Source organism: Temnothorax longispinosus, chromosome 5 (genome assembly GCF_030848805.1).
Source record: "Temnothorax longispinosus isolate EJ_2023e chromosome 5, Tlon_JGU_v1, whole genome shotgun sequence".
Taxonomy (NCBI): domain Eukaryota; kingdom Metazoa; phylum Arthropoda; class Insecta; order Hymenoptera; family Formicidae; genus Temnothorax; species Temnothorax longispinosus.
In genome coordinates, this window is record NC_092362.1 from 13099342 (window position 1) to 13118802 (window position 19461).

The 19461-nt window shown below is 35.5% G+C and overlaps 1 protein-coding gene across 3 annotated transcripts in view; it reads right to left on the reverse strand.

Moving 5' to 3' along the window:
* Positions 1-11754: 11754 nt before the first annotated feature.
* Positions 11755-19461, reverse strand: part of LOC139812571 (lachesin) — a 151505-nt gene continuing 143798 nt past the window's right edge. For all 3 annotated transcript variants that reach the window (XM_071777464.1, XM_071777462.1, XM_071777463.1), the window contains one exon: positions 11755-17544. In XM_071777464.1, coding sequence (XP_071633565.1) covers positions 17132-17544 — 413 coding nt within the window. In that variant the 3' untranslated portion in view covers positions 11755-17131. The remainder of the gene's footprint in view (positions 17545-19461) is intronic.

Consider the following 19461-nt stretch of genomic DNA (forward strand, 5'->3'; position numbering starts at 1 on the left):
AGTGACTGCACATATTTGTACAAATTAAATGTATTAACGTTCATTTATCCTAGTTTATTTTAAAACAATCTATAATACCTATCTATAAGATATTATATTCATCTATATAACATTCTTCCACAGATTTATTATTCAAAATTAAAATAAAAAATAATTTTACATATTTATTAAAACGCGGTGCGAAGCGGCAAACTTGTAAAGCTACATTCAAATCTATAAAATGTAAATATATTTAAATTATAATGACTCTCAAAATAATTAATATTTTAATAACTAATTGTTACGTGGGCAAAAAATAATTATAAACAATTAATTTTACAAGTATTAAGTAGAATAAAATAAATAAAATAATAAGTAATTTATTTATTATATTATCTTATGCAATTCCATTGTTCAATATCTCTCCTCAGGTTTGCTTCTCTCTTCTTCGTGCTCCGTTACTCCTTGTTCTTTCATATCATGGCATTTACAATATTTATTAGTAAAAACTTGATAAAATACGATAACCGCATAGCACTTCGCACGACATCTCGACGTTACTATAATTGAGTGCAATATGAACTCAACAGTACTATAACAAAATAATTCTACGGAAGAACAATCGCGCATAAAAATAAGATGTGTTTGACACACGTCACAGATTAATAAATAAACCTTGAATGCCGGAAGATTCTAACAAATCACATGAATAACTCTAAATTTAAATTATGTTATTGCCAAATGTTAACAGTAAGTTATAAAGTTAATTGCGACAGTTTATTAATTGATTATTGAACGCAACACCACACAATTCAGAAACGATTAGTTTTATACCTTTGTAGTTTTGTTTAAGTTAAAGATCGAAAAAATTCGGGGATGATTAGCAATTTTATTATAAATATCATACGAATAATATGATAAAAATAATTAATAAGTTGTTCAGTCAAGACGCGGTGAATCATTTTGAACTTATTTAGTCGAAATTTAATATTATATACGTAATATATTTTGAATGTATAAATATGTGCACTATGATAAACTATATAAATGGTTAATATATCTCCACATAGCAAAAAAATCTCCGTAGGATGATCTGATTTGATTCCATTTTGATCCAAACTAAAAAATCATCTGTAGGATTACTTCAGAATATCCCATATAACATTAGATACTTACATTAGACATCCAGTCAATATTGTTGGGATCAAATTTTGTTATGTAATTACATCCTAGGGATATCCATAAGATATCCCATGATTAGATATTTTATAAGCGGACATATAGGCATCCTTGGTATGTACATCTCAGGTATATCCTCAGGTTTTATGTAGATAAACCCTGAATATATCCGAAAATCTCTTGAGATTGCTATGTGGGGATCGTTCTTTTCCATCATTTAAGTCATTCGATTCAATGATTTATATATCATTACTCCACATCATATATAAAAACAATTATAATTTATAATAAAATCAAATTAAATTAAATTTTGATTTATCATAAAAGTAGTAATAAAAATGTTGGCGAACATAATTTATTATTTATTTTATATAACTTATAGTAAGAGAAATTTTATATCAATTTTAAAGGGGATCTATTATTGTCGAACACAAGACTCAATTTTGCATATCTTGCATAGAACTTTGAATATTTCCGTTACTATTCCGAACGACAATGAAATGGATATGTTTCAATATGAATAATCCATAAATATATAGAAATATCGATTTTTTTTTTCAATTACAAAGTCAAATATACACGCATGAAAAGTCACATATTTATATCATCAGATTACGTACATATATGTATTCATTTTCCAACTCTTTATTTATCTTTATATTTAGTCCTAAACACATGTACTGGAGCATGCTGGGCGTAGCTAGACTGGTTGTTTTTTTTTAAGGACCATGACCTCTCCTTAGATTCGCGAGATTGTCTCACGTAGCTACCCCCGAAGCTAAACCCTTCAAATGAAAAATAATTGAACAATATTGGTGACAGAACATTTATACTTATTTTAAAAGAAACAAACCAAGTATATAATATACACTCTCTAAAAATTGAAGAGTGAATTATCACTCAAAACGAGTAAATCGCACTCCATTTGAGTGAAAGGGTACTTTTTTTTTAGTATAGTAGATCAGTGTCCATAGAAGTAAATTATGTCACTCTACAATTATAAGTGGAAAATTTCACTCTGTTAGAGTTATTTATTAGTCGATCTTTAGTAATTTGTGGCACACTATAGCTTTAGAGTAAAATCGTATAATTCCAGTAAAGTAGCCGCTCTAAAAATTTGAGTGAAAAATTTATTCCTACCTTATGAGTGCCTGCATTTACTCAAATTAGAGTGGCAACCCTCTCTTTTGGACTATCGCAATCACTTTAATATATTAGTAGCAAAATCATTCTATAAAATTTAAAGAGCTAGAGATCATAAAAATCTTAAGCGACGATCATTTATTCTTAAGCCGCGAAACGGGCCAGTACTTTCTTGTGAGATCTCTTTCACCACGCAGAAGTTTCTTTATTGTGATTGGCTGAATTGCCATGAGTTATTTGTCATACTACAAGTTTCAAGTATCATTGCCTTTATTCTACATTACACTAAATGTTTCTTGAGCTACTGTTCAGAAGTAAATCTACATCTGTAGATTTACAGAAATCAAATGCTGTGATGAGGATTCCGCTACTACCATTGAACTATGTCAAATATTCAATTTCTTTTTCTTTCCTCTTACAGGATTTGTGGTGTTTTCAGTTATTATTTATTTCTTAGTACGTTAAACGGTTATCTATTTTTGCTTCCTCATAGAGGAAACTTTGTTTTCGTAAAAAAAAATTTTTTTTTTGTTTTTCTGAATGTGTTCAGAATGTTCTAAAACGTCGAAAAATTGCAATTTTAAAAAATGTCTGTATGTATGTATGTGTGTGTGTATGTGTGTGTGTGTATGTGTGTGTGTATGTGCCAAATTTACCAAAATTTCTATAAGTCCAGAACTAATCAACCAAATCTTAACGAATTATATATGAAATAGGGGTAGAAAAAACTGAAGAATATAATAGAATTAATAAAAATTGCTAATAATCAAGGGGTTCTTTTTTAATAAAATTTTGATTTTTTCAGAAATGTTTGTTTATGCTTTAATTTCCGCAAATTTGGAGATATCGATCTATTTCTAATTTTATTATATTTTTCAGTCTTTTCTACCCCTATTTCATATATAATTCTTTAAGATTTGGTTGATTAGACTTAGCTTTATACGCGATCAAAGGTCCCTAATTTTTAGAAAAATGTCTGTAATAGCTTTAACTTCTGTAAATTTTAAGATATCGGTCTATTTTTAATTTTGTTATATTCTTCAGTCTTCTCTATTTCTATTTTATATAATTCTTTAAGGCCGGTATTCATAGTCGGGTCTTATATTCAAGATCTTGCTTTTTCGGGGGTAGAAGATCAAAGACCGATCTAATAAGGGGGGCTGATCCCAGTTCCCCTTCCTATGCCTATAAGCTGGAGTATCTTTTATCACGGCAAACATCGTGAATATTTTATACGTTGTTCAAATAACGCATATTTACATGTTGTTTAAATAACGTATATAAATAAAATATAGATAATTTTTTACGCATACATGTGAAAAACAATTGTGGTGTACTTTAGCATTTCTTGCTATTTCTTTGTTATTTTTTAGATTATAATACATTATATATATTATATATATTTCTAAGAAAGAAGAGATTAGAAATATTCCACACATATGTTACAAAAATCGCTGCGTGAAAAAATTAATAGATATTTAATAAGTTTTTTGACAAATACCAGATCTAAACTATTAAAAATTATATTAATGTATTTATTGGTTGCGTATTTTAAACACATTTTTTAAATGTCTTTTGTAATAAATTAATTAAAAGTAAAATTTCAGATTTAGCAAGATTACGAATTTAACATTATAATATATATTTGATTTTCTCTTTTATTGTTAATATATAAAATAATGAGTTAAAGCACATTTTGCTTAATTATAACTAAAGAAATAAAGGAAATTTGCTTTACATAGAATTTATAAAAATCTTATAGACTAATTACGAATAATTGGACTACAGCAGCAATGTAGCACAATTATTTACAATGAGAGAGCACATCGTGGTCTTGTGAGGTTCTTGATTTGATTGCCTAAGTGCTCGGTCGCTTTTAGTGGTTTCGATATGATTGGAGATAGGAGCCGCGGTGAAACATCCCAAAACGATTGTATCATTGATTGAAATGGTAAACAATTTATTTTTTATTGTTATCAAAATCTTTTATTTTATATAATTCACTAACACGACAATTAGAGTTTATACAGAATTATCAGCGTATTATAAAAAAAACTTCAAAATGTCATGACGTAAGTAAATCACATGATGGTCGAAACTAAAATAAGTAGAATATAGTAAACATTGCAGCATTAAGTGCTCGAAATTCCGAATTTCTAATTAAAAAATAAACCAATTTTCATTATAAAAGTTACAAAGCATATATAATTGAGGAAGTTGGCGTTATTAAATAATCTTCCTAATACTATTTGATATGCATACATTAACATAAGTTTGCGGATTTTCATTACTAATGGATAGAATTTGAACTGTAGACAGGACAAGTAATATTTCAATCATTTTGGATAATTACTTACAGCATTTTAATAACTAAAAATAGGTTTACTAAAGTGTATAATATTTGATTTTTTGTCTTATAATCAATAAATGTAACATAAATGCCTTGTTTTAAAGTAAATATAATCATTGTTTTTGCAAGCATGATTGTAAAATAAAAAGATAATTGCATTTGGGATCTCAAGCATAAGTGACAAAAGTTGTAGCATCTCTCTCAATCTCTTTCCCTCCCCTCATTCCTTTTTGCATGTTAAGTACTGCTTTACAAAAAACAATACTCTCTTATAAAAGTATTATAACTTTCATAGACTTAATGTCTTAAATTTTGGGCATTAAAAGAACTTTCATACTATCGCTTTAATACTGTCTAGCGTGCTTAATGTTGTAATTTATCAAAACGTATTTTATTATACAGAATTGATGACTTAGTGTAATGAATAAATGTCTATTATAAAGTATTATAAAATTAGTATTTACGTTGTACGGCTTCCATTCTTCGTGCATATTTTTATCTTAAAATAAACAGGTCAAGCCACGCAATTATTAGGCTCCATAGCCCGTTAACTATTATTAATTTTATATATTATTATATTATACTTAATTTTTTCCAAACCAGTCTTATTAGCGCTACAATTACAATAAATCAGTGATATTAAACGAATTATATCCCAATGAGATATTGCGATTTTTCCGTTGGTTGGCAGCTCAGTATATTTCGGGCTTTTCGGCTCGCCGGCGAGAGAATTAAAATCAACGTGAATTAATCAACCGTGGCTCATGGCAACAACGCCATGGCGTCAGTGGATTTGCGCAGGCGGTTATCGGCATTGTTATCAGAAGCGAGGGTGATATCCGTCATGGCTTTCATGCTGACACTCCCTTCTGTCCGTTCGCCGAGTAGATATATACAGCGAGTACATATAATAATCCGGGTTTTATCCCAATGTAGATAGCCGGAGCTACTTCGAGATCCGTAGCCTAAGTGCGCGGATACACGGAGGAAGATTGTCACGGAATGACGACGGTGAGCCGACCGGCGCGCATACCTATAACTACGAGACGGCGCGGCATCCCTATCGAGGACACGGAATCAGCAAACGTATGTATATGTATAATACAATCGGCCCTACGCCTATGACGAGACCGCGGGAATAGATTAGAGTCATCTTCTTGGAATAATGACGACGTGTCGCTGCGCGATATTAACGATTCAAATTTAGCACGCTCGGATATCGGAGGCTGATTGTGAATGCAGCGCCCATTTGGGGCCAGCAGCCGCGACGTGCATCGCTCGCTCGTTGAAATCCTTTTTTTTTTCTTCTTTCTTTTTTTCCCTCTCTCCCTTTTTTGTTTTGCACAATCGGCGATCGCGGTGCAACGTGTTTACGCGTAAATGTGTGGGTGAGTTTCATATTTACCTAGCTGGAGAGATGTCGACGGATGCTGGCTGGAATTGCCGCTGGTGGTGTGCTGGTACCCGATTCCAACCCGAAACCAACCAGAAGAGTTTCGTCACGCGGCTGAAAGAATCGATTGTTCCGCATCCGTGGAGCGTGTCAGGCTATGACTTCGAAAGGGCGGCCGTTCGTTTCGCACTACATGCCGGAAATGTTGATTTGTATTTCGAATTTCGACCGTGAATGCGCTCACCTGATTATGAAGCGTTGTTAGCCGACCGGTGAGAGAGAGAGAGAGAGAGAGAGAGAGAGAGAGAGAGAGAGAGTGAAACCCTCGGATAGGTTTAGGCGCGCGATTGGAAGATTAACGCTCGCCGGTTTGGCCGACGCGGAAAATCCCGCAATCAATCACTTGAAAGTCATTTATAATATAATGATAGATTAATTTTTAAGAATAAGTTTTTTATATTAATTAAAATAAGAAGAGCACATTCGGAGAAATTAGTTTAGACATGATTTTAATAAACTCAAATTTAAACGCCTTTTAGTATAGATGATAAAAAAATGGGTAAATACATATATTTATGATTACTAATTGATATAAAAATTCAATAGCTTAATTTACATATTTTTCATTACAATACTAATACGTATTAAAATATTATATTATTTAAATTTTTCTTCCAAAATTGTTTTGTTATTTAATGTTAAGATATACTTATTAATAATTTATAAACATGCTAATTTATAAGCATACAAAATTGAATACCTAATATATAAATAAATTTCATACTTTCTTGTTTCTCACATTTAATTAAACATGTACGTATACAGTCATATAAATAATAAATTCTTAATAAAATGTACATGCATTTAAGTGTCTCACTGAAACTAGCTCTTATGGTGCGTGTCCACTTGCGAGTAAAAACTCTCGAGAGCAAAAAGAGAGAAAGAGAGAGAGACTCTCGAGAGTATCTCTCTCTCTCTCTTTCTTTTTGCTCTCGAGAGTTCTTACTCGCAGGTGGAGACGTACCATTAGAGGCATAACATATTATTACTTACAAAGTGACACAAAGTTTACGCACAAGAGTTTCGTATTTCCAGGCAGGAAACTTGTAACTATGAAATCGTTAACTATAAAGTTAGGTTAGTAAATTAAATAAGTAATAAAGATAAGCTTATTTAAAACATAACATTTGTTAATCTTCTCTAACACATTCGCGACTGGTGACATAGTGCTACGTCTTTTTGCAAATTAAAAATGGCAGTCAGTATGTAGTACTACGATTTTTGTGAATGACTGAATACTATTTACTTATTAATTTGTTACTATTTCTTTTTGTTTCGTAATGATCTGCAACTTTTTATTTTATTATTTTTATTTTATTTTATTCTCTTTTACTACATATAATTAATATTTTGAAAAATTGAATAGCTTAATTTAGGGTTATGTGGGGTGATGTGCAACACGTTCACGCGTTGCTCGGAAAACATATCCAAAAATCAAATTCTTGAATATATCATGGCTGTATAATGTAGAGGAAGGAAAATACTACAATTCTGCGTAATTAGATTTTCAAAATTTTAAATTTTTCCTAAAAAATTTTCGAGTTTTCAAAAAAACGTCTGTTTTAGCATTTTCAAATTTTCTTGGGGTGATGTGCAACACAGGTAAAATTAAGGTAAAAAATGCATGAATATCGACATCAATTGACTTAAATGTTAAATTTGGGCTTCTTAAATACAAATTAATCGAAATCTGGTGAACAAAAAATTTCACTGTATTGTAATCAACCTCTGACAAATGGAAATTTCACAAAAAAAATTCATTTTTTATTTGATTTCTTATTTATTTATCGCTTAAAAATTAATATAATGAAAGGAAAAACGCAACCGGATGATCGCCTTTCAGCAATTTTATTACTGCCCAAATTAGCTCGCAATTGACCGGAACAGCGATACCCTTATTTTTATACTTTCGTGGCATAATGACTAAACACATTGAAAAATGCATTAAAACACTTCATATACACATGTTCCATCGTAAAATAGCGATAAACTAGCGAAAAATAAGTGTTGCACATCACCCCAAAAAAAGTGTTGCACATAACCCCAAACACGCTATTTTGCGCGGACTGGCGTGACACCAACACAACGTAAGAAAATCACAAAATCGCAAAATGTGGATTATCAAAAGTACTTAAAAAACTAACAATATAAAAATATTTACCTATAAGATGACCTAAAACCAATTCACGAAATCACTATGAATGTGAAAAGCGAAAATTACATTGAGCTCGAGAAATTTAACTCGCTTTTCGTACAGCAAACCAGGGTGCGTGCCATCTCGCGAGTTATTTATCTAAAACAAGGTACTATTGACACAAATAGATGACAGTATGCGGTTCTGTCTAATGTTAACATGCAGATGTCAGATGACAACAGAGTCGTTTCCAAGAGCTGTACCATTATTAATGGTCCTTCTACTCTTATCAAAGGAACTCTTGGAAATACGACGGATCCTTCGTCTACTGCGTATATCGTGACATTTTTCGCAGTAAGACTTTGCAGATAATCAAAGAATCTTTGGTCTACTGTAGGCATAGTCGACTTCAGGTACTTGATATCACTAGGGGAATAATGAAATTTATTCAAGAACTTGATGCACTCATTAAGACCGGCGAAGATTGTGAATTCCCCCTGGAAAGGATTCTTACGAAGAACAAATCAAATACAGCGTGATCGTTCATCTTGCCGCTCTTCCAGTAGGCGTAAGCCATGGTGATTTGATACAAGTCTGTGAGTAGCGGTTGAACGACGCCGTTCTGCCGCGAGTTGCAACACGTCCAGCCATCATCGTCCGTTGACATCTCGAATGCAGACCAGGAATCGGAAACGTTGCACATCACCCCATGTTGCACATCACCCCACACAACCCTACATATTTTTCATTATTATATTATATATTAAAATATTATTTCAATTACCTTTCTTTCAAAATTTGTTTTGTTATTTAACGTTAATCAATGTTCTCTAAACTCTTTATTTTATTTCATCTTTATACACAAATCTTTTATTTAAATTAAAATTAAATTTTATTTCCAATTTCATTACACTGTTATTTTAGTGCATCTTATATTATTTATAATTTTTATAAAAATTTGTTGATATTTTTATAAACAAATAGCTTTCAATGTATGTATATTCGCTCACATAAAAGAATGGCGTCCAATACATGCAGTATCAGTATTTTACTATATCGCGAATGTTAATAAAAGAAACTATATACGCTTCTTTTATTTTTAATTTATTTTCTTTACTCTGATATGAAAGATGGATAGATGGATAGCTACATGTTAGGATTGATATATGTGTGACACGCTAAAATTGATAACTTAATAAAGATAGACAGATACGCAAAGAATAAATAACTTCTATCTTCGATCTATCTAAATCCGTGCATTTGATCTGTTTATAGAGTTTGTGAATATCTATAATAAAATACTCGAATTAGACGGCTATATGTTTAATTGTAGGTCATGCGAAGATTGAGCAAATTATCGAAATATTCCAACACATATTACACGAGAATATAATTCTTGACTACATCGAGAATTATATTCGTCACAAAACGTCACAGCGCGTGAGAATAATATCGATCATAATTAAAATATACAAACCTGATCGCGGAGAAATGGTACCTTTCAGAATTGAAACTTCAATTTCAACTCTCTGAGTAAGATTACGTTCCGTTGAACATAATCCTGCAAATTTGATTTTCTCAAGGTAATCAGCACGCTCTTGGCTACAAACTGTTTCATCAGTGCGTTTACATTTATGGAATAACATACGGGGCTTTAATCTAATAGTCTATACGGATCAAACAGTTATCGTAATTTAACTGTGTATACATATGTAGAGAGAGACAGAGAGAGAGAGAGAGAGAGAGAGGGCGGTCATAGAGAAATCCTATGGATGTTATTACGATTAAATCCAATCATTCGAACTAGTCTGCAAGTGTCTCATCTCAAAACAGAACTGTACCGATCGAGTAACCAAACATGTGTTTAATAGGTTTTGAGCATGGTCACCAAATTGTAAAATATTGTAAATATGCACTTACAGAGAATAGCAGATAAACGTTATTCGGCTCTGTCGTAAACTGTCTTATTTTTTGGATAAGATAGCGTTAAGAATTACAAAAATATTACATTATATGAAGTCTGAAGTGGCCATATCCAATAAGCTATTCCATTAAAGTAATGCAAAATCTGTAGAAATTTATAAATTTATTGCATTGTTTGCGTCAATCTAAGATTTAGAAATATAAAAAATTCTTATTCTTTAAATTTCAAAATTATGGATTTGTTAATTCTTTGAGCGGCAAGAAAATAAGCACTAACGACCAAAAATGGCAAGATAAAAATTCTGTCAGATTTCTATGGGTATTAATGGGTTTTTTGGGTCACTGAATACGAATCCGGGGTCAAAGTTTGAAAATGCAAAATGGCTTCTTTTGAACTAACTGATGACCTCTTTTGAACTGACTTGATCGACGGTGATTTGACAGACTGATTGACCGAGGGGTTGATCACTTGAATTTTGAGTGTACGCCAGATTTCAAGACCTCTCGGACTTGACTGTCATTCTTTAAAACGCAGTTTATTCATTATTCCAAATTTAGAGGTCGCCATATTGAATCCACCATTTTAAAATTTTGACAGCAAATTTGTATTCAGTAATCCAAAAAAAACCCTAGTACCGAGTTTCATAGAAATCCGCTAATTTATAAGTTTTTAAAATTTTGGATTGCCATATTAGATCAGCCATTTTGAATTTTGTAATTCTGATCCCAAATTCGAATTCCGCGACCCAAAAAACCTCTAAGTAGCAAGTTTCGTGAAAATCTTGCTAACTGGAGAAAAATAAAACAATGTGCGCGGATATATGCGTCAATGCCATTCAAAGGATTTAGACTAATATCAACTAAACAATAATTATAATTATAGGTCATTTACAATATAGAACCACATTGTTTGACGGTAACAGTCAAACTTAAGTTTCGCAAAGCAATTCAGAAACGTAATTGTCTGACAACGGGGGGATCACCTTTTTCGTAAATTAATGAGAAATTATCCACCTGTGTGCTATTCGAGCATGGCACAATGATCGACTTGCGCCGGTCAAATGGGAACGTCAATTTTAATGCGGTAAACAATGTCATTAGCACGCCGATATTATCGAGGTCAACGCTTCAAATTGCAGCGTGGTAATTATACTTACCGAAGAGGTACCAATCAGAATGTTCGTAACGTAAATTATCTAAATCCTGGAATATTATATGCACCTCGTCATAGATAATTTTTCACGCATTTACACATTTAATATTTATATTAATTTATTATTTGATTTCTTTTTCAATAATTTATTACTCATTTTTAAAACGTCGTAATTTCTGAAATTTTCTCTGACTTTTATTGAAATTACATAGATAATTAATTTTATTTATTAATTTGTTTTCTTTTTTCCTCTTTTCTTTTCTAAGATTTCTTCGGTAGAAATAAATATAGATTAATCTCAGATAGTTCCAGTGTTAATAATATATCTGGGCAACAAAATATAAAATCGATACTCGAAAATCAAATTCGTTAAAATTAGAAACTATTCACTCTTATAATAAATACAATAGGAGAATAATTACATTCAAAGGCACGATGGATGATTGTTTAAATCATTTATTATACGCTTAGTGATTAAACAATATTCCAGACGATGTAGTTACAGAGATATTACCGTTAAAGTTACTTGATCGCACACGTCGAGCGATCGGATTCCTTTTCGAAGCAGTCAGTCGTTAAAACGTGTTTCCTTAGTATAAGGGAGAGTAGCCCGCCGAACGGATTTTCACACATTAGCGAGATCTCTTCATTCAACGGCGGCTGAATGATGCGTTCGTTGAGTGCCATTCGCAATACGAGGGATTATTTCCATCGAAAATGCGCGCGATACATGGCCACTGGGGGACGCCTATTGCTGGATAATGAATTAATGGAGGACAGGAGTAAATGAAACAAGTATTTAAACCCGCAGCACCACTGACTACGCTGCCAGATACGCCGTCTATTTCCATTTTTTTCGCTCGTTGATGGGTAGAAAAATTTAATCTCATCATAAATTTTTCTTTCGCAATTAGGCACGGTATATTTGATCACTCGTCTAATTGAGCCAATCGTTTGGAAAGGACATTAAGTTTTTAAAAGTGAAAAACGAACCGTTAGTTCTTTTTTTATCTAGTGACACTCGCGCGCGCGCAGTCCGCTAGATCGAAACGATATAACGCGAATTTTGTTTTTCTCAGCAAAACGTCGAAAAAGTAACAATCATCACAAGCGGACAGTGGCACGACCGCCACTTTTATTTCGCGAGACAAGTCTGGTAGATAGAAGCGATCCAGTGCGAATTTCGTGTTTCTCGCGGCAAAACGCAAAAATAGTAGCAATCATCAAAAACGGACAACGGGGCATGATCGCATCAGCTCGCTGCTTCGACAGCGAATAAATCCAACGCGACATATTTTCCACGATATTTCACCAGTAAAAATTGCAAAAAAAAAAGGGAAACGTGGGAACGGAAAAAACAGCGGAAGGAAAAAAGCGCCGGGGCAGAGGAAGGAAAAATGATGGGAGTTTCGTGGAAATCGCAACAACCGGAGCATCGTGCTCCGTAGAACTGGATACCGCAACCGGACAAAAATCTCAACCGGAAAGTCGCGCGGTTCCCCCCCCCCCCCTTTTTTCCTCTCGATGGCATTTATTAATATGAAAATCTTTCCACCACCTGTTCCTATTCCCAACGCATCGCCCCAAGGTTAAATGCGAACAGAACGCGCGCGCGTTGCATGCGCGACGATGCGCTTGGGAAATCCGCTGGGGAAATGTTCCTCGCAACTTGTAGCCGTGGAACACGATCTCTCGTGAATGTTGGGTATAACTAATTTCGACGTTATAAACAAGGTCAGCGGCGCAGCGACGGGGGATAATATCGTTAGGCTGCGCTGCATCACGCCAGGATTATCGCGATTAATTATGTGTGCTGGTTACGTAGACCGAATATACAAGATTATTCTCAGCGAGAGTCGCTTACATTCGACTGGCGGCTGGAATTTGCTGAAGTCGAGTCCGACCGAAGCGGGGAGAATTACGGGTACTATTGAAAATCATTTGCACACACGCGCCTGTGACGCACGCACTCCAAAAATTTTGGACAGATCGACGTTAATGATTACGTTTTACGCTTACGTTCAATTTAGCGATTAAAATAGAACTTGTATAATAAATTTTATAATCTTCTAACAATAAAAATGATTTGTTATATTATGTTATTTACACGTATACTTATTGACCTTTTAAATTACTGCAGCTTTGTGAGATTTTACGTTAGATCTGAATTTTTCACTGATATTACAATATTTTACCTTAAAGATATTTAAACTGCAGTTTGCAATAAAAAGAATGGTACCTCAATTATTTCCGCGTTATTTTCTGAAATATAAAATGGCCGCTGATATACCAATACCAAAGTCAAACATACAAGGAATCCAAAACTTACTTGCTATCCATTACGTTCTTGACAATAAACGTATCCCCCGAAAACAACCAAGAGTAACGCCAAGAGTGAAAAGTTTAGTTTAGTAAAGTCAGTTAATTAATTCTTTCCCTTCAGCGGTGGAGTCGGCTCAAGTTCATACCGCGTTGCGCCAACTTCCGGGTGGATGCTGCGCATTAAATCCGGTGATTCCAGCAGTCCGCAGTTTACCGTCAGCTTTAGAGCGAACTTTCGAAAACACGCAATATATACTTCGCAACTTTGTTTCGGCCTCGCTCCGCTCGTCCATACGCGCGGCCGTGCGCCCATACAATTTTTCATCGCGCGCATCGGCGATGGCGGTGTGTGTGTGACGAGAGTGATAATCAAGATTAACAAGTTCTAAACTCCGTAATTTGTCAGTGTCAGTATTTCGCACGCAAACGCGCGAGCGTATGGTGAAGGGTTATCGGCAGTCAGCGCTTGCACTTTCGATCGGCGGGTGCACGCGTGCAAGGTTAGCAGCTTCAGGTTCGCGCAAGGTCGCATCATGGAAAATTATGCCGGCGAAGTGGCGGTGCAGCGATCCGAGATATATCGTCGTTAATCATGCTACTCGTAGACCGATTAAATCTTTGACTATATATAAGTATGGACTATATATTAGTATTGGTTGTCAAAAAGTAGCGACCTCGCTAACCGACAACTAAAAATTAGGTATAGTGTTTTCATATTGGTAAGAGAGAGGCGGACAACAAAACTAACCAACCAACTTGCGTTAATTATTTAAAAAATTAAATTATGCTCAGTTATTTATTATATATAAGGTTGTAATAACACGCGCTAAATAAATAAAACCTGCCGAAGAGTGAACCTATAAGCCTTTTTAGGTATGTTGATGTGAGGAATTAACCTCAAAATTAAATTATTTACATATATAATAAACAATAACAAAAATGGATAAGCTGTGTTTATACAATAATATTATTAATATTTATTATATACATATATAACTTATATAGTTTAATAAACAGAATTTGGTAAAAATATGATGATTTGATTTTCGCGCGGATTGTGATTGCCCAAAAACCGTTACTTAGGAATATTTCTAGCTTAATTTTGCTATAGGATATGCAGCCTACTGGCAGTCCATACTTATACAGTCAAAGGATTAAATAATTACTGTTTCGTCATCGAGAAAGCGCATGCACCGCACTCTCTTCCGCTTCATAGCATCCGCATTTACGTTAAATAGGTCGGGTATAGTACATATGAATTCCTCGTCAATTTGATCGAGAAATTTCCTGTGTACTCGAACAAAGAAGCCTCGTTATTCTTTCTCGAGCATCGAGCGAGACAGTATAAGATGCATATACTCAACGCATGTCGCATCTAATTAGGTAGTCGTAGGTAAAATAAGCGATATGCGCAGTTGCGGTGCGCTTATTATCGTTAATTACGTATAATGTTACTTAAACTGATCGCATCGTTATCGGATGTTCGAAAGACGCGAATTCATCGAATTTTGTGATTGCTCTTGCATGTAAATCTACTTTCGTACTTTCAGTCTTTTTTTAAATAATAATCTTTTAAACAATAAATTATGGAATATTTAAATTTATGACGGATGACGAGCAAATTGTTTCAAAAATATTTCAAAAATATCAAGTGTGACATAATGTGGTGCATTTTTATTTAATGAGCTTAACTTCTTCGCAAACACAAACACACTCTTTGCCTGTTGATGCGAGCAGTTTAATATCCTTTAGTATCCTGGCTCTCGGCGAGCTTTTAATCATAAAAGAATGTTGGCACGATAATTTCGTATCCTGGAACGTAATAATCACTTATTACTTTCGACGCTCACGACTCGCGCGAATGTCCCTCTAACAGAACACATAGTATAGCAAGTTCAGTTTGTTTAGTCTCAACGTTACTTTCACTCGTGTGTGTCCATTTACCACCCATCAAAGTGTTGCCTCGGCGCTTCCGAAGGAAGGTAATATTGCACCCAGACTTTCGTTAACCGTCTCGTTAACCCGCCACTAAAGTATCTTAGGCCGCCCGTGAGAAAAGACGTTTACTTTCGCAACTTCGCGGAGCCATATTTCTTCCGCAACGTATTTACGACACTCTCGTAAAACAAACGAAGTATAAGCGGCGCGGTACCGCGCGATTAACGATGCCCCCATCGTGGCGACGAATGCATCATCGTCGTCGCTCTAATGCGCCGCGGCCGTCGAGGCGCAACCATTGACGGTCATGCATCGCGGACAGTTTCGATCCGCGCTATCGATCTTCCCAGACAACACGCATGTCTTAAATCGGAACGTAGGTATAGCGTCTTTGAGACATTGTGTTCACTGGGTTATATATCTTCACGCGCGTCGCGCGCGCAAGTGGAACGAACGCACGGTGGAGCGCGTCTGTCGCGCGCACCTGATTTTCCTGATTTAAACTTAACGCTTAATTACATATGTATCACCCGATGGAGTACGAGCGAGTAAATAAATCTCGTACAGTGTCTCTCTACAACGTTCACATTTATGTATGTACCTACGTATGTATGTACACTCACGCTTACGCGCGCACTTGGAAGTTCCGGCTCATCGAAATGATACGTCGAACTCTTCGTTGGATTAGTCGGATTGAAGAGTCGGCCCTTTCTACTCGCGAGCGCACGCGAGTCATAGACGATCAATCGTGAATATGATCTTCGCGAAAGTTAATCCGAGCACTCTCGATGCCCGTCCGCCTCTGCATTATACGACCTAATATTTCTCGTCCATGTGACACGGAATGTAAGCGATCGATCGACAGAAGAATGAATGATATAGTGTAACTCATATGGAAGTTATGGCGGGCACTTTATTCCAGGCTAGCACTCAACTCTTTTTTTTCGCCCGACGGACGACCGTTCAAATACATGCGCGAACATGATGAGCTACTGCTATATACTTTTATTATATCGATCCCCGTTAGACACGGCTGTTTCCTGCCTCAGAAATCTTCGTCGGTACACAGACCATCGAGCACACAATGATCGATCACTACTAATCTCGCAATGATGATGACAATTATGCTGCTTTGCATTAGCGTATTACGTTGCTGCTCCTCGTTGAACCATGATTAGACGTGCATATAATGGATTAAATGGATTCGCCTTCTCGATGACACAAATAATCACAGCTGGTCCTACGACTGCTACTTTGCCCGGCAGCGAGAGTAAGGTTGATCGTTCGAATAGGGGTAGTAATCAATCACAGCCAAGACTTGCAGCTCCAAGAGTTTCCGGTGCCACACCATTCCGATAACAACGATGAATCTTTAACTGGACCACCACCATAACCGTATACCGCCGGTTCTACTAACTTTGGCAGCCGAAACTAGGGCACGGCACGTCCTCGCCACGGACATAGATCACGCGACACGATAAATAGACAATATTACACAATTTTGCTACCACACACCTTGGGTTTTCGCAGGTCTCGCATGGTCTGCACTTACGCACGTCACAAGGTCCAGTTCGTCTGCAGGGCCAGCTTAAGCGTGACGAACATGGTGAGCAACGCGGTGCAGGCCATCACCGACGGCGAGGACGCCATGCTGTGCTGCATCGCGGCCGGATTGTCGCCCTTGAAGACGTGCACCAGAACGCGCGCCGGCTGGGCGTTGCTGGCCTCGCAGGTGTAATTACCGGAGTGGCGGTCCGACGCCCGCGGCACCTCCAGCCAGCTCTCCCGGCTGACAAGGTCGGTGCTAACGTTGACGCCCTGATCAACGTCGTAATTGATCATACGAAAGTTGTGATACCAGAAGAGGTACGACGGCACTTCCGTGGACTTCTTCACCAGGCAGTGTAGCTGCAGCGTGCTCCCGGGCCTCACGAATTTCTCCGCCGGACCGGCTATCTCCGCTCTGGCTTCTGCAAATGGCCGAACGTGACACGTGAGACGTGAGCCGTTCATAGCCCCGGCTAGACATTGGGGTATTGTTTACTACAACATGGGCATGTGAGAGGCCTGTCCCGAGGTCGGGAGAAGGGAATAGCTTGTGTAAGAGCGACAGGATCTCGGGCACGTCCCACCAGGGTTTCTCAAACGCCAGGACCAGGTATAAACTGACACAGCGGGCGATTCTTCTTAAAAAATTCTCACCGTTACGTTTAGAATGGAACTCATTTATAATGTTGTTGTTATACGCAATATAGTAAACAATACATAATTTTTTTCATAAAATTGTTGACATACAAAAAATAATTAAAAAATTTTACATACACTATGACTATCAATCCAACGAAATATATGCCTTTTATTAAGTCTTATAATTTTAATCTATTTTTCATCGATTTTAGTTACATCACAATTAGCTACATCATTTTTGTATTTTAATAACTCTTCAATATAGTTGCTTACAAACATCCTCGTAATTTGGCAATCATTACTGAGTACGTTTGAGTAATTTGCTAATGACTGTAACGGAATATTTCTCTGACGGGAGTCCTAATGATATTTTGTCTATAAGATTTGCATAGTAGGCAATTATTGATGTAATTGCCATAACGGGGTGATTTATCGAAATCGATGATAGAATGTTTTATCCAATAATATCAGAATTATAATTAACACGTGGAACGTATAGATGCGGACATGTTTGTAAACAGTATTTGTATGAGAGCAGTCCGATTGCATAATTAACCTTTCATCTAGAGTAGCAGATCCGCAGGTTGCTGTTTTCATTAGCCGAGCATCAATTGCATTTATCGGATGCTCGGATATCAGTTATAAGGATGTTACGAGTTACGATTTTATGTGTGACATTTCATTACGAGAAACAAACATATTGATTTTTTATTTTAATAATAAACTTTCAGTTGTAAAAAACTCACGTATGACCAAAAAATGGTATAAACGTTATCTGTTATCGAGACGATTGAAATAAATTAAAAATTCCACAGGTAAGGAGATTCTTTTTACTGGACAGTATGAGTCAACAAAACGCGTTTACTATCGTGATTAATTACTCGGCAAGGGCAACTTTCTCGGGGTAATTAATTTCTCCAACAATTCACCCCATTGAGTAAATTGTCTATTAATTAAGTATTCAATTAGGCGATGTTCCATGGAACCCGCAGAGTACTTTTTTCTCCATAGAATAGTTGTCACATGCAATCAATATTATTATTCATGGAAATCCTAATTTATCGGCGACTTAATGCGGCAGAGTAACGGCTACCGCTATCTCTATTCAAGCCGCGTAAAACAACTGCGCCGAGTTATTATTATGATTTTCATAATCGACTTTGCTGGCCTTAATTATTTTATCAGTCGCTATATTCAGAGTGCGACACTATATTTCCTAAAACAATCACCTCGAAGAGATTATTAGCTTGATAAACAGTCGATATCCGATATTCATTTACGCTAGTCATAGAAATTTAATACGTTCTATTACCATTTAAAAGCTGTTTATTTTAACTGAGCTTGATAAAGCTATTTAAATGAAAATGACACACATTAACGAATATTGAAAATCATATATGTATGTGTGTATCGATAATACCTTACACTGCCACGGGGATTATCATCGTGTATCGCTAATCAATCGAGAATGGAATCAATCATGTGAAAGGATAATCTTTTTTTTTTATATCTTTCCGTTACCAATTGTTGTGCTTTCACTGGAATTGTAACAGGTTCCATCGTAAATTGAAACCGTTTATTCTTTCCCTCTGTCTATATTGATTTGTAAGTCGATAGCACTGAGTAGCATATGACACAGAGCTCTCAAAATATTTAAACCAAACGGAAACATTGGATTGATAAATTTACAATTTGAATGC